General features: G+C 44.7%; 1 protein-coding gene across 1 annotated transcript in view; it reads left to right on the top strand.

Annotated features, from left to right (window-relative positions):
* The window catches only part of GALNT16 (polypeptide N-acetylgalactosaminyltransferase 16), a 212,154-nt gene that overhangs the window by 152,096 nt on the left and 37,502 nt on the right, over positions 1–22,556 (top strand). Inside the window, exons 9-10 of the mRNA XM_077263246.1 lie at positions 417–520; positions 6,584–6,710. Coding sequence (XP_077119361.1) covers positions 417–520; positions 6,584–6,710 — 231 coding nt within the window. The remainder of the gene's footprint in view (positions 1–416; positions 521–6,583; positions 6,711–22,556) is intronic.

Consider the following 22,556-nt stretch of genomic DNA (forward strand, 5'->3'; position numbering starts at 1 on the left):
TGCATACATGTGGTCACAAACCAACTAGAAGTGCGCAGCCTCGCTCAATGAAAGTGTATCAAGCAAGGCCAGACACGTCTAGTCAGAATGTGGCCGGAAATATGCAAATCATATACTTCCGGTCACATGACCACCCGTTTCCAACACCATCATCGATGAATCCTCACAGCACATAGTGTGCGCGGTGTGAGGATTCACAAGTCTGCGGTCATATAGAGTACCCCAAGGCCGGACAACCCCTTTAAACTGATAGTGATTCTAAGTTTACATGTAATCACTTCCACTTTACGTGAACTTTTAAACGCAACGGATTTTCTGAACGAATCAATGTGGGAACATGGCCGAAGTGTAAAATGTTTCTAGTGCCGCTTGGTAACTATAATTATCTTGTTTTTGCCTTTTTTTTTATTTTTCAGGACTCCTGTAATTGCTGGCGGTATATTTGTGATTGACAAGTCATGGTTCAACCAGTTAGGAAAGTACGATACTCAGATGGACATCTGGGGAGGAGAGAACTTTGGTGAGTTTATTTTGGTCTTGTGTCTTCTGGAGGGATTGCAGTAGGTGTGAAGTCGCACGGCAGCGTAAGCGAATTTGTGCGGCTGGGTATTTCTTCTGGAGAGCCACAGTAGTCGTGTGGGCGGCAAAGTATCACTGCTGATCACAGCCTTGTAAGAAAGTGTCACATGCAGTTTATATTTATCAGGAGATGTTTTCTTGCATAAAGAGACCAAACAGACCAATTTTTTTAAGGCCTTCAGGGGGGAAATCATGCAGAGATGTTTTGCATGCATGTATACAAAAAAAAATCAAATTTGCACATCAAAACGGCTCAGTCCCCCAAGCCTCATAGACATTAATTTTGGGTCTTCAGATTAGATTTTTTTTATTTTTTTTTAAAGAAAGGATCTTTTTTTCACTACAAAAGGATCAGAGGCGGACATACCAAAAGTTACGGTGGAATTGTGCATTATGATGATATATTGGACAGTGAAGGGCCCGTATATTAATCTTGCACTGTCTGATCGATTGTAAGATGATTTTGCTGGTGCGGGTAGGTTCACACGACCGATGTCTCCACATACATGAAAAATGGACCGATTATTCTGATAAAACGTTAATCAAATGGACATCAGTTTTTCTCGTACAAGGAGAGAAGAAAAAATAAAAAATAACGTTTCTCCACCTTGTCCTTAATATCTGTTCATAAAAATCTGAATTTTTTTTTTCACGGAACCATAGACTTGCATGGCAAATTTTTATGTAACCCTTCGGTTTCAATATCGGACATGGAATATCATAGGTACAAGTGATATCTGGGAAAATGATGGATGGCACTTGATGGTACTAGAAAATCGATCGTGTGCACTGATTTCCATTTATTCTTCATTCATTGAATATATAATAAGAGAACAAAACACGCAAACACAATTGATTACGACTTGTGCCCACTACCATTTGTTTCTGCCCTAAATGTGGAAGCCTCTGCATGTAATTCGCACCACGCTGCTGCTTTCTCTGGGATGAAAGTGTTGCTTGTTCTCGGGCCTATAACAGATGGATAGTAAATGATCATTTGCCTGTATTTGTCATATTCTGTTGTACCGGCTGCTGATGAGTAATCACTAAAGCCGCACTGATGGAAAAGTAAACTCCGTATACATTTGCTAGTTTTGGACCCATTTATCTCTTGCGCCATAAAATACGGATGAATCATTCTTCCAGCTATTTATCTGCATGCGTCTCCCCATAAATCTTATGATTTGTAGCAAATGTGTGGGTGAAGCTGCCGCCTCCTCTGTGTGTCTGTGATTTTTATTATACTTTATTAACTTGGCAAAAAGAGAGAGAGAGATTTAAAGCTCCATATACTGCAGAATAGTAAATGTGCGCAGTTTACATAGACGATGGGCTGTAAAATGGTTAACCCGATGTTTACCAAAGACTTCTGTGACGGAAATGTCTTTTACTGAACGGAATCTTGGTACCTATGGCAACCAGAGTATATATTATATTCTCTGCATTAGAAAAATGTAGGCTGTAGATGGAATCAGCCGAGACTGTTTATTATAAGCAACACTGCCATGTTCAGCGGATGTCTGGTTGGGAAGCATTGGTCTATGCCCTGATCAGGAGTGTAATTGGGAAAGGGGGTGAGCGGGCAACTAGAGTGAGTGTTGCCGTTGCTGAGTGTTGCCGTTGCTGAGTGTTGCCGTTGCTGAGTGTTGCCGTTGCTGAGTGCCCCTGTTGCCGAGTGTCGCCATTGCTGAGTGTTGCTGTTGCTGAGTGTTGCCGTTGCTGAGAGTCGCCATTGCTGAGTGCCGCCGCCACTTTGCCTAGGGTATTTAGAGACATAGGGCTACTGCAACAAACGCAATCATTTCCCCATTTTTTTCGTGGTCGGGAGGACAATATGCATCCATGTATTACAAGAACACTGCATTGATTACTATGGGAGCTATATACTGCAGCCTCATTTAAAAGTAGGCTTAGGGTAAGTTCACACAGGGCGTTTTTGCTGCGTTTTTTCTGTGTTTTTTTTTGCTGCTTTTTTATGCTAATTTCTAGCTGCTTTTTACAATACTAGCAAAGCCTATTAGATTTCAGAAATCTCATACACACACATTGGGTTTTTGTGTGATCAGTATTTTGTGCTTTGCTGCGTTTTTGTGACATAGAGCATGTCACTTCTTTCAGCGTTTTTGCACCCATTGACTTGAATGGGTGTTGAAAAAAACACAGCAAAAACGCAGGTATCATTATTTGCTGCTGAAAATCCAAGGACATAAGCATGGACAAAGAGAAAAAAAAACCGCACAAAAACGCACCTAAACCTGCATTTTTGATGCAGCTTCTTTCCTGCCAAGAAGATCAGATTTTCCTGCAGAAAAAAAGCAACAAAAACGCCCTGTGTGAACTTACCCTTACACTTGCCAACCTGTGGATGTAAAATGTCTTCCAATCGGCTACATGCAAGTCATTTAGTCAGGGCCGTATTTAGAGTTTCTGCTGCCCTAGGCACTTTTAGTGCTGCCTCCCCCTTTGGTGAGTATGACACTATCGGCAGTGACTTTGGCAAGAATCGCTGATGTGAAAGTCGCCTTTTGCAGCCGATCGGGCAGTTTTTCTGCATCTGCCGCGTAACGGATCACTTACGGCAACACTGCGTTCGGCCTCATTCATTCCCTATGGGATTTGCGGCACTTGCCATGATCTGGCAAATGCGGTACCATACCTCCCAACTTTTGAAGAAGGGAAGGAGGTATAAAGTTTGCGGCGCGCGTAATGCGCTGCCGCAAATTTTAGGCCACGCCTCTGACCACACCCATTTCACAACTAGTCACACCCATATCCACGTCTCAACCACAGCCATTTAGCACTGCTGATCACGCTGTTTCATATACAATAATTATAAACAAAAAAATATGGCCACACAGTGCGCCATACTGTATAATGGCCACACATGATGCTCAATACTGTATAATGGCCACACATTATGCTTCATACTGTATAATGGCCACACATGATGCTCAATACTGTATAAAGGCCACCACACATGATGCTCCATACTGTATAATGGCCACACATGATGCTCAATACTGTATAATGGCCACACATGATGCTCCATAGTGCATAATGGCCACACATGATGCTCCATAATGTATAATGGCCACACAGTGCTCCATACTGTATAATGGCCACACATAGTGCTCCATACTGTATAATGGCCACACATAGTGCTCCATACTGTATAACAGCCACACACAGTTCTCCATACTGTATAATGATCCCACATGATGCTGAGTACTGTATAATGGCCACACATGATGCTCCATACTGTATAACGGCCACACATGATGCTCCATACTGTATAATGGCCATTGGCCACACATGATGCTCCATACTGTATAACGGCCACACGTGATGCTCCATACTGTATAACGGCCACACATGATGCTCAATACTGTATAATGGCCACACAGTTCTCCATACTGTATAATGATCCCACATGATGCTCAATACTGTATAATGACCCCCCTGTATGCATGGCTCATATTCCCCCCCTGTATGCATGGCTCATATTCCCCTCTCCTGTATGCATGCCTCATATTCCCCTCCTGTATGCATGGCTCATATTCCTCCCCCCCGTATGCATGGCTCATATTCCCCCCCTGTATGCATGGCTCATATCCCCCCCGTATGCATGGCTCATATTCACCCCCCCTGTATGCATGGCTCATATTCACCCCCCCCTCCTGTATGCATGGCTCATATTTCACCCCCCCTGTATGCATGGCTCATATCCCCCCTCCTGTATACATGGCTCATATCCCCCCCGTGTGCATGGCTTATATTCACCCCCCCTGTATGCATAGCTCATATTCCCCCCCCGTGTGCATGGCTCATATTCCCCCCCCCCTGTATGCATGGCTCATATCCCCCTTCCTGTATACATGGCATATATTCCCCCCCCTGTATGCATGGCTCATATTCCCCCCCCCCCCGTATGCATGGCTCATAGTCCCCCCTCCTGTATGCATGGCCCATATCCCCCCCTGTATGCATGGCTCATATCCCCCCCTGTATGCATGGCTCATATTCACCCCCCCTCCTGTATGCATGACTCATATTCCCCCCCCCCTGTATGCATGGTTCATATTCCCCCCCTCCTGTATGCATGGCTCATATATCCCCCCCCATATGCATGGCTCATATTTCCCCCCTGTATGCATGGTTCATATTCCCCCCCTTGTATGCATGGCTCATATTCCCCCCTCCCCCCTTGTATGCATGGCTCATCTCTCCACCCCACCCCACCCCCCGCTCCCATCTTGCATGGCGCGGCTTACCATCCCCCTTCATCCCCCCTCCCCTGTCCCTCCGTCCCTCATACTCACCTGTCCATCACCGCGCGGCCGCGCCGATGTCCCTCTGGCTCTGTCCCGACTCCCGGCGCAGCACCTTCTTCCTGCGTGAGCGGTCATGTGATACCGCTCATTAAGGTCATGAATATGATTTAGTAGCTTTTTTAGGTACGCCGCTGACCCAACTTTATGCACACAGAACAGTCATATTAATGATCATTATGTGCACAGTAGAGAATCATTGTTCTTGGCAGCACATCACTTGTTTACATAAGTTGATGTGCTGCCGAGAACGATAATTTTTAATTGTCGGGTGATTGCTAGCTCATGAACATTCGCTCCTATTAATGCTTGTTCCGGACGATCGGCCATTGGTAGTGCACCCTTAGTGTGCAGCAGCATTGTTAGCATTTGGTTCAGAAATCTCCTGGAATAAATCATGTTTTTAAAGCACCACTGGAATATTTTTATTTTTTATAATTCAGCTCTAACCAGCGCCGTTTTGGTCCTAATACGCCATCTTGTGACCGGAAGTTAGATGTCACAAGCTCTCAGTGTAAGGCCAGGATCACACATACGCGAGATACGGCCGAGTCTCGCAGGTGAAAACCCAGCTCTGGCGCCGGCACTCCGAAGCGGAACGTGCGGCTCCATGTATTGCTGTGTGGCTGCATGCTCCGCTCCGGAGTGCCGGCGCCAGAGCTGGGTTTTCATCTGCGAGACTCGGCCGTATCTCGCATATGTGTGATCCCGGCCTAAGTCTATGAGATCCTCGTTCTGGCCTCATTCTGTCTCTCATAGACTTACATTGAGTTGTGGCTTTGGAGTTCCCCAGAAAACACTGAGCGATCCAACAGGTCACAACCTGTTGAAGGCGACCGGAGAGCCGCCAATAACAGAAGCAGACAGCGGCCGGTGAATATGAGACTAGGGACAGGGATCTTAGATTAGTGGCACCACTCCACTAGCAGAGCTCTGAGTGATGAGCCCTATATAACCTCGCCCACAACACTGATTGGTACAGTACTTTGTGTCAATATACAGTGTACACAAAAAGCTGCCAATCCATGCTGGGGGCGGGGTTACACACAGCAGTTGACTAGGAGGCACAAGACACCTAGTCATGTAGTGATAATCTCCTGCTGATAAAACACTGATTTTGTGGAAACCGTAACACACAGTCTAGTAAGTGACACATCGCTGGAATCAGGGTCTCTATCCCTACATCATGCTGCTATCAGATTATATAGGAAAAACCTGGTGACCGATTCTCCTTATAAAGGTATGAGACATTTATGGCATTTAAAATCTGCTGGGTCGGCTGTCTGATGTAGCACTTGGATTGCAACAGAAAAAGCAGGTGCTTGAAACTGCATTGAGTTTGTGAACGTTGGTTGCAGGATCCCTGTTCTCACTATCAGTGTAGTTCCCATATCTGTAATTCTAACCCATCATGTACAGCACCATGGAATCAATGGTGCTATATAAATAAATAATAATAATAATTTGCCAAAAATCGCCAAAATGGGAATAATCCCTTTTGTTCTAAATGTTTTATAGATATATTTGTATTGTTAATGTTCTTATTATTCAAGTTGTTCTTGTCTTGTCATATTAAACAACCCGTTAATACATTGGATGGAAATCAAAATCTTATGTATTTACTGTCTAAACTATTATGTCCAGTTGTTGAGATTTAATGACCTGTTATATTGCAGAACTCTCCTTCCGGGTCTGGATGTGTGGAGGTAGCCTCGAAATTGTTCCCTGCAGCCGTGTTGGTCATGTCTTTAGAAAACGCCACCCCTATGAATTCCCTGACGGCAATGCTCTGACCTATATCAAGTATGTGCTAACACATGATTTATATTTATATTATAATACTAGCTGAAGAGCCCGGTGTTGCCTGGGCATAGTAAATATCTGTGGTTAGTTATAGCACCTCACTTCTCTTATTTTCCCATCACGGCTCTCATTTTCCCCATCACATCTTTCATTTTCCCCCTCACATCTCTCATTTTCTCCCTCACACCTCTCATTTTCCCCCTCACTCCTCTTATTTTCCCCCTCACTCCTCTCATTCCACCCTAACACTTGTCATTTCGACCTCACATCTGTCATTTTCCGATCACTCCAATATTTTCCCTCACTCCTCTCATTTTGCACTCACACCTTTTCATTTTCACCTCACACCTCTCATTTTCACCTCAGTATATACATGTTTGTCATCTCCCTTAAATATAGTATACACCTGTATGTCATCTCCTGTATATAGTATATACCTGTATGTCATCTCCCCTGTATATAGTATATACCTGTATGTCATCTCCCCTGTATATAGTATATACCTGCTGTGTGTCATCTCCCCTGTATATAGTATATACCTGTATGTCATCTCCTCCTATATATAGTATATACTTGTATGTAATCTCCTCCTGTATATAGTATATACCTGTGTGTCATCTCACCTATATATAGTATATATCTGTGTGTCATCTCCTCCTGTATATAGTATATACCTGTATGTCATCTCCTCCTATACATAGCATATACCTGTATGTCATCTCCTCCTGTATATACTATATACCTGTAGGTAATCTGCTCCTGTATATAGTATATACCTGTGTCATCTCCTCCTGTATATAGTATATACCTGTATGTCATCTCCTCCTGTATGTAGTATGTACCTGTATGTCATCTCCTCCTCTATATAGTATATACCTGTGTGTCATCTCTCCTGTATATAGTATATATCTGTGTGTCATCTCCTCCTGTATATAGTATATACCTGTGTGTCATCTCCCCTGTAAATAGTATATACCTGTGTGTCATCTCCTCCTGTCTATAGTATATATCTGTATGTCATCTCCTCCTGTATTAGACCTCGTTCACACGTTATTTGGTCAGTATTTTTACCTCAGTATTTGTAAGCTAAAATGGCAGCCTGATAAATCCCCAGCCAACAGTAAGCCCACCCCCTGGCAGTATATATTAGCTCACACATACACATAATAGACTGGTCATGTGACTGACAGCTGCCAGATTCCTATATGGTACATTTGTTGCTCTTGTAGTTTGTCTGCTTATTAATCAGATTTTTATTTTTGAAGGATAATACCAGACTTGTGTGTGTTTTAGGGCGAGTTTCGTGTGTCAAGTTGTGTGTGTTGAGTTGTGTGTGGCGACATGCATGTAGCGACTTTTGTGAGATGAGTTTTGTGTGGCGACATGCGTGTAGCAACTTTTTGTGTGTTGAGTTGCATGTGACAGGTTAGTGTAGCAAGTTGTGTGCAGCAAGTTTTGCGCATGGTGAGTTTTGCGCGTGGCGAGTTTTATGTGTGGTGCCTTTTGAGTATGTGCAAGTTTTGTGTGAGGCAACTTTTGCATGTGTTGCAACTTTTGTGCATGTGGCAATTTTTCCGCGTGTGCAAGTTTTGCGTGTGGCGAGTTTTCCATGAGGTGAGTTTTGCACGTGTGGCGAGTTTTGCATGTGGAGAGTTTTGCGCGTGGTGAGTTTTGAGCGGCGACTTTTGTGTTTCGACTTTTATGTGGCGAGGTTGGTGTATGTGTGGTGAAATGTGCGCTGAGGGTGGTATATGTGTTCGAGCACGTGGTAGTGTGTGGCGCATTTTGTGTGTGTGTTCATATCCCCGTGGTGGTGTGGTGATTATCCCATGTCGGGGCCCCACCTTAGCAACTGTACAGTATATACTCTTTGGCGCCATCGCTCTCATTCTTTAAGTCCCCCTTGTTCACATCTGGCAGCTGTTAATTTGCCTCCAACACTTTTCCTTTCATTTTTTCCCCATTATGTAGATAGGGGCAAAATTGTTTGGTGAATTGGAAAGCGCGGGGTTAAAATTTCACCTCACAACATAGCTTTGATGCTCTCGGGGTCCAGACGTGTGACTGTGCAAAATTTTGTGCCTGTAGCTGCGACGCCTCCAACACTTTTCCTTTCACTTTTTCCCCATTACGTAGATAAGGGCAAAATTGTTTGGTGAATTGGAAAGCGCGGGGTTAAACTTTCACCTCACAACATAGCCTATGACGCTCTCGGGGTCCAGACGTGTGACTGTGCAAAATTTTGTGGCTGTAGCTGCAACGGTTCAGATGCCAATCCCGGACATACACACATACACACATACACATATACACACATACACACATTCAGCTTTATATATTAGATTATATTAATACAAAACAGGTAGCAGGGAAATACATCGGCACTATAGTATAGAATCATAGTATAGATTATGTATGCAAAGGAAAAAAGGGAAGGGGAAAAAATTCAGCTCACCAGTTTGAAGCAGAAGTCTTTGTGTGCAAGTTTGCTCAGGAACAAAAGTCTTGATTAATTCAGAATGTAATTCACACAAGGAGGTGCCTGGATCAGAGGTGTTGTCCACAACAGAGAAAAAAAAAAGAAGTAAAGCTCCAGCGTGAAACTTGGATAAAAGTTAAATTTATTTAGACAAATCCATTAAAATCCTTATTTCATAGTGGTATAGCAAAGGATGGGGTACATGATATGATACGTATCATGTACCCCATCATTTGCTGTAACACTATGAAATAAGGATTTTAATGGATTTGTATAAATAAATTGAACTTTTATCCAAGTTTCACGCTGGAGATTTACTTTTTTTTTTTCTCTATAGTATAGATTATATATTGTATTAAACACAATGTTTTACCTTTGCTATCTTTGTGTAAAGTTATGTCTCATCATTGCTAATCAGGAGCACACCGCTCCTCTTCCTCGAGTTTTCATGATTGTCCAAGGGTGGAGCACTTCTGATTGACAGTTTGGAATCGGCAGCTGGCCAGGTCCAGCGTTCCTACCAACCTCAGAACAGCACTTACAAGCTCAATAACAAAGAGCTCAGTGATCCCTGCTTTGGAGAATTGGCTGGTAAACTAGGCAATGACCAGTAGACAATATCATTAAAGTCCTACCTATTCTTGAAAACAGAGAGGATTTTTAACAAATAAATTGCTAATTTTCTTGTTTTTACACTCAGTTTGCAGCTTTCACCATTTATGATGCGGGGTAAACTCTTTTTAATGGGGTTACAGAATGACTGACAGTTTTTAAATATCCTAAAATGTGTGTTCTGTAGAGTTACAAAAAAAAAAACTGACCAGCACCTCTGAACAGAATAGAACATGTATGGACAGGTGCAAGCTGCTATGACTACATAACACACAAACCAAAAGAATACAGCAGCACACTGCACAACACATGAAACTTGAACAGCATTGCTCAAATATGGAATATACTTTATGAGCGAAGTACCTTCATTTCTATAATTGGCCAATTCATGAGAGCTCATCAGCCACAACAAGGTGTCCTTTTTTGATTTGACCCTAACCTACCATTATGCCTCTCCCTGGCTAAAAGTCTATAAATTTAAGGAGCTGTTAGGATTAACATTGTGATTAGTGCTGACTCCTACCTGCCCTTTAAATTTGTAGGCTTTTACCCCAGGAGAGGCATGATATTAGGTTTAGGGTCCAATTAAAGAAAGGTCGCCTTGTCGTGGTTAACAGGCTCTCATGAATTGGCCAACTTATGTGCGAAGTACCTTCATTTTAACCAGTATATTTTATATAGCATTAATGCAGGTCAAATGTCATGTGTTACATGTTTGCATGCATCTTAGTGCTGGAGTGTACTGCTGTATGCTTTTGTTTGTTCTCTTCTATAGTGTTATTACGGCAGGTCCCAATAAAACTAATGTCCACTGTAATGCCCATCTGCACCCTTTATGTCCATTGTAGCAGAACAGGTCATGCCCCTTGATGATGATTTTTAAAGGGGTTCCGTATGGTCTCGTGTTAGAGTTTGGATTTAGTTTTTGTTGTCATAGATGTAATTGTAAAATCTATAAATTCATCTCATAGTTTTCATAAGTGAACATTGAAGCAAGGCTAGCACTCCATGACACTTCACATGATCCTTATTCAGCGGAGACAGCGGAGTCATAAACACGAATTTCAGGCGCAGCTTGCAAAAGAATGTGAAAGACGACCAACTTATGACTTGTGGAGATGCCCTATGGCCCTAGTCTCCATATTTACAGAGAATTGCGAGCAAACTGCTTTTTTCCCATTCCAGTTATGAATATTGTTTTTTCATGAACAGCGTGGATTCTAAAGTTATGGTAAGCATATTTTCGGCATTGTGATGAAGTGGCGACCGTAACGCATTGACTTACATCACTGGGCGCTCGCCCCATCAGTTCCAAATTAAAATTTGACACATGGCTAGCATTATATATGCCATGTTTTCTATTTATCTTCACTTGCGACCTCCAGGGACAAAAATGTCCTGAAAGTTGGTGATCTCTTAATTTTTGGGACCATAGCCACATCCCATATCCGCTCCCCATTTGATCTCACCGAGGAGAGGTATGTGGGCATGGTTTTATCTAACAAAATCAGAGGTTTGAGGTTTTATCATGGTCAGTCCTGGAAGACACACTGCGTTGTGTTTCTGTACCGTTTCCCTAAATGGAGTGCTTCCCTCCACTATGAACATTCAATTTTCATGACACACATTTAGTAATTTCTTTTGTTATTCTCTTTTATTTTATGTGAAATGTATATGCTGTATTGTTTTGTTCCCATTTTGGAACATCTTTGTATATTTTTATAAACACTGCCTACTTTTTTAATTAAATATAAAATACAATAGTTTTGTTCTTTTTGCTCTATAAACCGCACCCCTGAAGCCATACACTGTAATGAGTGTCCACTTGGCCTGTATAAACATCTGGTGGTGGCAGCTCTAGTTCCTTTAGTTATGGTGGAGCTAGCTCCACCGTAAGAGGGTATACATATACATATACCCCCATACGGTCACTGCCAGCTTCACAATAACAAAAAGAACTAGCTGCCACCACCAGTCATTTATACAGTCCGATTGAACACTCGTTGCAGACAGCATGTGTGTATAATATACATCTATATTGGATCAGATGTGTATGTACCATACGCTCACTTTGAGTTCTCCAATAACTGGCCTAGTAGTGGAAGCTGCCGTGGCCACATCCATCACTCGTCACTCAATTGTCCTAGAGAGTGGCGGTGGAGGAGTGTTGTTCCCTGACAACTTGGTACCAGCCAGGAGATCTCTATGATTCTCTGGCTGTGTTCTGACAAACTGGTGGCAGCAATGCGATCTGTGTGATCTCCCTGTTGTTTTCCTTGACAACCATAGATTCTAAGAATCATTTGATGGCAGTGTTAAATTCTCTGAGAAGCCTGTACGTTCTAGGCACACCACACTTACATGCGCTGGTTCCCAGGACAGCCATGAGCAGTGTATGCCCTGATGTCCCTGGACATCCCAGGCCACCTTTGCACAGCGTAAATGGTCACAGGCTGTTGGTTCAGAGTTATGAAAACCACAGTGGGTCCAGAAATTGCTTCTGTGCACGGACCGTAAAATAGGGACGTGGGAACCGGCTTAAGATGGAGTTAATTTTGCCTGAAAGTTCATATAAAATGAATTTTGGGACGTGGTATTGGTTGCTGTCATATAAACAGATATCTGTTTTAAGAAAACTAGATGGAAAATCCATAAACTATGTAATCAAATGTTATTAATGGCCATGCTTATAGCAGCGAGGGCTTTAGCAGATGCCAAAATCTGCAAAACATTTACTAATCAATTAAATCTGACTTATGCCTTCATAATAAATGTTTTAATGCAGCCTGTAAAATCTGCTCTGTAATGAGTCTGTACCAAGAAATGGCGACACTCCCTTACAAGCTGGAAACTGCAGCCACATATACATTACTTGCAGTATTTAACCATTTAGTTTCCCTCTTTTCCTTTTCTCTTTATGTGAAAGATCTATTGGATGAGCCATGTTGTACCTGTTTTCTTTCAATAGGCAGGGGAAAAAGGAAGAGGTGTCTAGCAGCAGTTTATTTTTGAGTGAATAAATGACTGGGCTTGTTAAAATGTGTCAAAACCCATTTATTAAATGTACTGCTCCTTATGCCCTATGCTCGATGTCAAACGATAAATCATTTATGCTCATCTTGTTGAGCAGGAGCGCACCAGTCCCCAGCCTCTTGGCTTCCTGCTGTCCAGGGAGCAGTGCATTTCTGATTCATTAGCAGTCCATGGTTGTGCTGGTGGCTCCAACTCTACGCTCCAGATGCTGCAAGCAGACGCAGCTTTTGCTTGTGCAGGTTCGCCAAAGTGGCCAAATACCGAGGTCCGCTGGGGAAAAATAGAAAGCAAACAGCAATTTTGGAATCATTATCTTTTTAGGTTTTTGCTGTATATGCTTAATTGTCCATTGTGTGCAACCTATACCCCAACATGGTGATCCAAAAGATGGCAAAAATCCCATGAGACCATTGCTATCATGGGAAAAACTCCTTCCCGACTCCATATACAGCAATCAGACTAGCTCCCTGGATCAACGTCCCATCACAGAATCTAGTGCCTACAACCTGTAATATTATACTTTTCAAGTAAGGCATCCAGGCATCCTTGTAATTTTTTAGTGAATAGACCATTAGACCATTATGTGGCAGAAGGTTCCGTAATCTCACTGTTCTTACAGTAAAGTATAGATATCTGTTGATGATTAAACCTTCTTTCCTTTAGACCAGTGTTCCCAAACTTCATTCATCCAACAGATAATCTTTTCAGGATTTCCTTAGGCTAGGTTCACATTGCGTTAGGGCAATCCGTTTAGCGCTAACGCAATGTATTTGTAGGGGCCGCGTTTAGGGGTCGCGCTAACGTCCCCGCTCTCGCAGATCCCCGATCTGCGAGAGCGGGGAACGGACCTCGGGCGCGCCGCGGACGCTGCAAGCAGCGTCCGAGGCGTGCCACAAAAGAACGGCACATCGCTAGCGCGAGCCGAAAAAAGGCATGCGCTAGCGATGCGCTTCAGGCTGAAACAACATTGCTGTCAATGGGTGCGCTAACGGACCCGTTGCACGGCGTTAAATGCGACATTTTTGCCGTGCAACGCTGTCCGTTAGCGATCACCCACTAACGCAATGTGAACCTAGCCTTAGTATTGAACAGGTAATGGAGGTATTAGCAAAGCATCAGCAATTGCCATAGGTTCTCTCACCTGTGCAATACAAGCGAAACCCTGAAAACATGATCTGTTGGGAAATACTGCTCTAGACGTAAAGAGTGCCTCTTGTCATCACAGGCCTAACAGTAAAAGATCTATACAAAGATCTCTGTACTGTCCCCTCATATACTTGGATGAGCAAAAGGGTAACCATGATTTGAACTTTTGACTTTCAGGCTCCATATCTCACCATCCACTACTACCTTAAAGGTGAGACTACCATCATTTTATAGACAGTCATCTTGGCTATCTTATACATAAATTTGACTTGTATCTATTTAGCATATGATTAGTTGTAAAGATTCTTGTCATGTCACTGCATTGTTACTGTTTTGCTCCTGGTGTTGGGAAAAATCTTTTTCTTCCTGAAGAGTTCAAATTACTACCTGTTCTCACATATGCTAATAGTTTAGTGTGCTATTGGGTTGATTCCCAAGTGAAAGATCACTGGTTCAAATAGAGAAGCAGCCATGAAGAAGATTTCCCAAGAAAAGAGAAACCGCATCATCCAGCTCATCCAGAGGCGTAGCTAGGGTTTTGGTTCAGGGCCGGAAAAACTTCTGAGTGGGCCCCTAACCAGGTAAACTTCATTACAGCTCGGTGACGCACCCTAATAGTAGATGTGTCACGATACCCGGGTAATAATGCTGCAGGGGAAACTGCACCCAGCAGCAACAGAGATTGGTCAGAAACCGGGTAACTAACATGAACACCAACAGGACCTTTCACATGAGACAGAGTGATCAGGTAAAGCAATAGGACCTACGATCATGTGACAGAGTAGGGGGCGGAGCCAGACACTGGGGAAACAGAGAAGGGGCAAGCATAAAAGAATAGTGAAACAAGCCGAGGTCTAAGCCAGGAGATAACAAGATACCAACAGGCAGAGTCAGAGAATAGTCAGAAGCCAAGCCAGGGGTCAGAAATCCAGGAAAACGAATAAAGCACGTGACGGCAAGACACAAAGCAAGCAGCACACACTTCAGAGGTCAAGCATACAGACTGCAGAAAAACCTATAGCTGACAAGGATACCAGGTTAGGAGCGAGTATAAATAGCCCTCCCATCTTGAAAGAGAGGCTAAGAGCATTAACCCTTGAGAGCACAGGACAACCTTGTCCTAACCATGACAGTACCCCCCCCCCCCCCTTAACGGGGGGCCACTGGACCCCCAGGCTTCTCAGGGTATCTGGAATGAAAAGCCCGCACCAGTCGATCAGCATGCACAGGACTTGGCGGAACCCATGACCGATCCTCAATAGAATATCCCTTCCAATGTATTAAGTACTGAAGCCTTCGACGCATCCACCGTGAATCAATGATGCGCCCTACCTCATACTCCGGTTGACCCTCTACCAACACTGGCGGAACATTGGATGAGGAATCTTCTCTAACCGTCCCCACAGGTTTTAATAGGGACCTGTGGAAGATATTTGATATTTTGAAGGAGGCGGGCAACTGTAATCTATAGGCCACCGGGTTGATCACCTCTAATATCTTGTATGGACCTATAAACCTGGGGCCCAACTTCATAGAGGGTACCTTAAGTTTGATGTTACGGGTAGACAATCACACCTTCTCCCCCACTGTCAGTGTAGGAGCTGACCCCCTCCTCCTGTCTGCAAAATGTTTGTACCTCCTTTGAGCTTTGGAGATATTACCCTGAACCTCCCTCCAAAGGGTTCTTAATTGTAGTACCAGACCCTCAGCACCAGGGCAACCAGAATCCATGCGAGAAAATTCTCCAAATTGTGGAACAAATCCATAATTGACCTGAAAAGGAGATTTGCCAGTAGACTGATTAATACGACAGTTGAACGCAAATTCTGCCATGGGTAATACCTCACACCAGTCCTCCTGTCTGGAAGAGGCAAGGCATCTTAAAATTTGTTCCAACGACTGGTTGGTGCGTTCAGTCTGACCATTAGATTCTGGGTGATAAGCAGAGGAGAAAGACAACGTAACCCCCAACTTCTTACAAAAAGCCCTCCAAAATGTAGCCACAAATTGCACACCCCTGTCAGACACCACATTCACAGGGACTCCATGCAACCGAACTATATGCTGAATGAACAAACGAGCTAAGGTTTCAGCAGAAGGCAAAGCAGATAACGGCACAAAGTGGGCTTGTTTAGAAAACCTATCAACCACTACCCAGACTACAGAGTTACCCTTTGAAGGAGGAAGATTAGTGATAAAATCCATGGACAGGTGTGTCCAAGGTTTATCCGGAATTGGCAAAGGTACCAATTCCCCGGCCGGCCGGACCAGAGAGCTCTTAGAGCGAGCACACACCCCACAAGTATTCACAAATTTTTTAATATCAGTACCCATAGAAGGCCACCAAAAATTCCTAGCTACTGCCCCCCGGGTAGCTGCAATCCCAGGATGTGCACTTAACACAGAGTCATGTAATTCTTGCAGAAGTGTGAGACGGAAATGATCGGGTACAAACAGTTTACCTTGGGGTTTATTCCTGGGAGCTTGTGACTGTGCTTCCAAAATCTCTCTCTGTAACTCAGATGAGATTTCAGCCACAACCACTCCAGGTTGAAGAATGGCGGAAGGAGGTTCTGGAGGGGACACACAATCAAAACTTCGGGATAAGGCATCTGCCTTTACATTTTTAGACCCTGGTCGGAACATAATGGTAAAATGAAACCAAGAAAAAAAAAGTGCCCACCGAGCCTGTCTGGGAGTCAGTCTCTTAGCAGACTCGATATAGGCCAAATTTTTGTGATCAGTGATGACCGTAACGGGATAAACAGCCCCCTCCAAAAAATGCCTCCATTCTTCGAAGGCCAATTTAATTGCCAACAACTCCCTGTTGCCGACATCATAATTTCTCTCAGCCGAAGAGAATTTTTTAGAGAAATAGGCACAGGGTTTAAGGTTAGTAAGGGTGGACGGGCCCTGAGACAACACTGCCCCCACCCCCACCTCCGATGCGTCAAAGGTCTCGACGGATCGGGTTGTATCAACACGGGGCTGAAGTAAAACATTTCTTCAGGGTCTGGAAGGAATTTTTTGCGGCCTCGGACCAATTTTTTACCTCCACTCCTTTGAGTGTAATGTCCGTTAAGGGTTTCACCACCTGCAAAAACCCTTTAATGAATTTTCTATAATAGTTAGCGAAGCCCAGAAATCGCTGCAACCCCTTCAGGTCATGAGGTTGCACCCAATCTGAAATGGCCTGAACCTTCCCCGGATCCATGCGGAACCCATCCCCAGATACAATTAATCCCAGAAAAGACAGTTCTTGCATAAAAAATGAGCACTTCTGTCTGAAGATGATGTGAGACTGACTGTCCTCAGAGTATATCAAGATGTCATCCAGGTAAAAATGACAACATAGCGCCCAATCAGATCAGAAAAAACAACATTAATGAAATTCTGGAACACAGCAGGGGCGTTAGTGAGACCGAAGGGCATAACCAAATTTTCAAATAAGCCCTCGCGGAGACTCTCAGTGATGTACTGTTTCATGGCTTGGCGCTCGGGCCCAGACAAATTGTACAGACGAGCCTTGGGTAATTTGGCTCCTGGGATTAAATTAATAGCACAATCACCGGGTCGATGTGGTGGAAGCGCCTCGGCCTCACTTTCGGAAAACACGTCTTCGAAGTCTTTCAGGTACTCCGGAATACGCTCCAGACCGACAGACTTTATCGGGTTAACAAAAGGTCCCAGGTTACAACACGGACCATTACCCTTACATCTCCATTGAGTAATCTCCCCCGCCACCCAATCAATGGCAGGATTGTGGCGTTGCAGCCAGGGCATTCCCAGAACCAGTCCTGCAGGCAGATTATTCAATACAAAACAACTTAATTGCTCCACGTGAGTGGAACCCACTTTCAAAGAAAAAACATCAGTCCTGAAACAAATTCCATCCCGGGTAAGAGGGGATGAATCAACAGCCACAATTTTAACAGGGTTTTTTTTAACCTAACTGTCCCTATCTTATTACGAGTCACAACTTGGGCATCAATCAAATTAACGGAAGAACCGCAGTCAACAAAAGTGGTGGTCACCACAGGACCGCCAGCAAGTTCCAATTTCACCTGGAGCACAAGTTTTGTAGGCGAGAAAAAATGTACCTGGGAGTCTGGACAACCTCCTCGATTGTTGCCCAGACTCAGTCGTTTCTCAGATGGTTTCACAGAAGGGCAGGATGGACAGTTCCTTTTCCAATGTCCGGAGGCTCCACAGTAAAAACACAGTTGATGGTCTCTGCGGTGTTTTCTCTCCCTCTCAGAGACCGAGACTGACCCAATCTCCATGGGCTCAGATACAAGTGCAGCGTCACATAATTTAGAGAACAATGAAGTGTCCTGTTGCATCATTCCTCTAGCACGGAGTCTCCGGTCCATACGAACTGCCTGTGTCATGGCGTCCTCCAGGGTATCAGGAGGAGGATGAAGTGCCAGAGCATCCTTCAGACGGTCAGACAGACCAATGCGGAACAATCCCCACAGGGCTGCATCGTTCCAAGAAACTTCAGCTGCCCAGCGCCTAAACTCTGAGCAGAACCATTCAGCGGAGTGCTTCCCCTGTGTCACACTCATCACCATATCTTCTGCAAGACGCACTCTATCAGGCTCATCATAAATGAGCCCTAGGGACTCAAAAAACAGGTTCACAGACATACGTTCAGGAGCAGAGGGAGAGAGAGAGAAAGCCCATGCCTGCGGGGACCCCCTTAATAAAGACATAACTACCCCCACCCTCTGCCTTTCATTTCCAGAGGCCCAGGGACACAACTCAAAAAACAACTTACATCCCTCCTTAAAGACCCTGAATAATTTCTTATCCCCAGAAAAAGTGTCAGGTAATTTTACCGGCGGATCGGGGTCTGCTAAGCATACATCAGAGGGACCCCCCTCCCGGGACCGAAATGGAGCAGACACCTGTAAAGCACCTGCCACATCTCTCTGCACCTGTTGGTGCGAGTGGACCAGAGCTTGCTGTTCCACAGACAGCTTCTGAAAAAGCTGAGAAAGCTCATTAACCTGGGCCGTGAGAGCCTGTACCAAGTCCATGGCATACAAACACCACCCCCCACACCAGGGAGAAAACTATCAGGTCAGCTATAATGTCACGATACCCGGGTAATAATGCTGCAGGGGAAACTGCACCCAGCAGCAACAGAGATTGGTCAGAAACCGGGTAACTAACATGAGCACCAACAGGACCTTTCACATGAGACAGAGTGATCAGGTAAAGCAATAGGACCTACGATCATGTGACAGAGTAGGGGGCGGAGCCAAACGCTGGGGAAACAGAGAAGGGGCAAGCATAAAAGAATAGTGAAACAAGCCGAGGTCTAAGCCAGGAGATAACAAGATACCAACAGGGAGAGTCAGAGAATAGTCAGAAGCTAAGCCAGGGGTCAGAAATCCAGGAAAACGAATAAAGCACGTGACAGCAAGACACAAAGCAAGCAGCACACACTTCAGAGGTCAAGCATACAGACTGCAGAAAAACCTATAGCTGACAAGGATACCAGGTTAGGAGCGAGTATAAATAGCCCTCCCATCTTGAAAGAGAGGCTAAGAGCATTAACCCTTGAGAGCACAGGACAACCTTGTCCTAACCATGACAAGATGTAGGAGAACCTCAGCAGATGACAGCACTGTTGCTGAAAATAATCTCTATACAAAAACTAACATTGATATTACTGCCATATGGTAAGTGGTAGATACCAGTGCTACAGAATATATCAGTGATTACAGCACATGGCGACTTACAGAGGACGTTTTTTCTGATGGAATCGTTCACTTTTCCCATCTTTTCCATCCGCCCCAGACCAACATGACAATTTCTTCCAGCCATGACTCAGCTGCAGAGATTACAACAAAGACATATTTCTCTTCTCATATTCCAGCCATCACCATCTATTGCCAACCTGCACAAACTGCTTATCCTGCTGATACCCCAATGCTGAGCCGCTGCTGCCGTATGTGTCCCTATTATTGTACCTACTGTGTGGTTCTGTGTGCCCTCTAAATTCTAAAGCACCCCTCTAGAATATAGTATTGCCGGGTGCAAGTGCCCTAGAAAACAGTGCCCACATTTTGTCCCCTAGAAACCTAAAAAGTACAAATGCCCTCTGTGCCCCTTTGACAGTCACAGTAACCTGAGTTCCCCTATAACAATAAGTGCCCACTTTACATTTAATAATGTCCTGAGTCTCCCCCTGTACAGCTCCCCTATACACAGTATGATGCCCCCTCACTGTATAGTACCACCCACACAGTATACTGACCGCTTAGTATCCACCAAACTATTTAATGGCTCCAAAACTGAATGATGGCCCCTCACTGTAATCTCCACACTGTATGATGACCCCCTAGATAGCCTCCATACAGTATAATGCACCAGATAGTTCTCAATATAGTATAACGCACTCCCCATAGGCTGACTGTATATAATATAATGCACCCTCATATGCAGACTCTATATTGTATAATGCACCCCCAAAGGCAGACTCTATATTGTATAATATACCCCCCAAAGGCAGACTCTATATAGTATAATGCACCCCCATAGGCAGACTCTATATTGTATAATGCACCCCCACAGGCAGACTCTATACTGTATAATGCACCCCCTATTAGGCAGACTCTATTTAGTAAAATGCGCCCCCCATTAGGCAGACTCTATAGTATAATGCAACCCCCTATAGGCAGACTCTATAGTATAATACAGCCCCCCGTAGGCAGACTCCGTAATGCACCCCCCCACAGGCAGACTCTATAGTATAATACAGCCCCCTCCACCGTAGGCAGACTCCATAATGCACCCCCCACAGGCAGACTCCCCACAGGCAGACTCTATAGCGTAATACAGCCCCCCACCGTAGGCAGAGTCTATAGAAGGCGGACTCCATATTGCACCCCCCCACCCCACAGGCAGACTCTATAGTATAATGCACCCCCATAAAAAATAAAACCATGACTCACCTCTCTCCTCCTCGTTCCTCCTCTGCTCTGAGCACCCGCACATCTCCGGACAGCGTGCACCGAGTAGTGACATCATCGCGACCCCTGTCAGTGTCGGCATTGGCGACATCAGACACTGAGAGGGGGATGATGGGAGAGGAAGCGTAATACTCCCTCTCTCATCAATGCAGTCAGCTGTATCGTTTAACCGATACAGTTGACCCTGCGATGATGGGTGGGGGGCCACTACTGGCAGCGGGGCCCCCCTGCCTGCTCAGAGGCCCCATAGTGGCTAGTTGGCAGAGCAGGGAGATCGTGTCTCCCTGCTCTGCCGCAGTGTAACTTTATCGGCATAATTTGCATGCCGCCACAATACAGTAGCGTAGTGTAGCTCCGGGTGGGCCCCCTCAGAGCGCGGGTCCCGGGGCGACCGCCCACTCAGCCCCCCTGGTAGCTACGCTACTGAGCTCATCGATAGCGGTCTCTCGGCTAAAAAAAATTGACAAACTGCATCATGTGAGTGCCATGACAGTTGGAAGAAAATGAAATAAAGTCAGTCCATTCAAAAGGCAAGAAGTGGATGACCAGGCAAAATATCGGAGTCAACAAGTCAGATCATCACAAAGTCTATCAGTTGTGGCAGTGGTATGCTTCATAATAGTGAGATCACAGACGTCCATGTAAGCACCTTGCGAGGCATGTTATACAAGTCTGAAATGGTGGCCTGAAAAAGGTGAAGAAACCTAGACTTCAATATCATCATAAGACGCGTGTTATGGTTCTCAATGGCAAGAGAACATAGCCCAGCAAACATAGAACTAGCTCTTGGAAGGATGGAAACTAAACTGACCATGAACTAAACCTGCCGCACAACTAACAGTAGCCGGGTAGCGTTGCCTACGTTTTTTATCCCTAGACGCCCAGCGCCGGCCGGAGGACTAACTAATCCTGGCAGAGGAAAATATAGTCCTGGCTCACCTCTAGAGAAATTTCCCCGATAGGCAGACAGAGGCCCCCACATATATTGGCGGTGATTTTAGATGAAATGACAAACGTAGTATGAAAATAGGTTTAGCAAAATTGAGGTCCGCTTACTAGATAGTAGGAAGACAGAAAGCGCACTTTCATGGTCAGCTGAAAACCCTATCAAAACGCCATCCTGAAATTACTTTAAGACTCTAGTATTAACTCATAACATCAGAGTGGCAATTTCAGATCACAAGAGCTTTCCAGACACAGAAACGAAACTACAGCTGTGAACTGGAACAAAATGCAAAAACAAACGAGGACCAAAGTCCAACTTAGCTGGGAGTTGTCTAGCAGCAGGAACATGCACAGAAAGGCTTCTGATTACAATGTTGACCGGCATGGAAGTGACAGAGGAGCAAGGCTAAATAGCGACTCCCACATCCTGATGGAAACAGGTGAACAGAGGGGATGATGCACACCAGTTCAATTCCACCAGTGGCCACCGGGGGAGCCCAAAATCCAATTTCACAACAGTACCCCCCCCTCAAGGAGGGGGCACCGAACCCTCACCAGAACCACCAGGGCGATCAGGATGAGCCCTATGAAAGGCACGGACCAGATCGGAGGCATGAACATCAGAGGCAGTCACCCAAGAATTATCCT

This window comes from Ranitomeya variabilis, chromosome 1 (assembly GCF_051348905.1).
Source record: "Ranitomeya variabilis isolate aRanVar5 chromosome 1, aRanVar5.hap1, whole genome shotgun sequence".
Taxonomy (NCBI): domain Eukaryota; kingdom Metazoa; phylum Chordata; class Amphibia; order Anura; family Dendrobatidae; genus Ranitomeya; species Ranitomeya variabilis.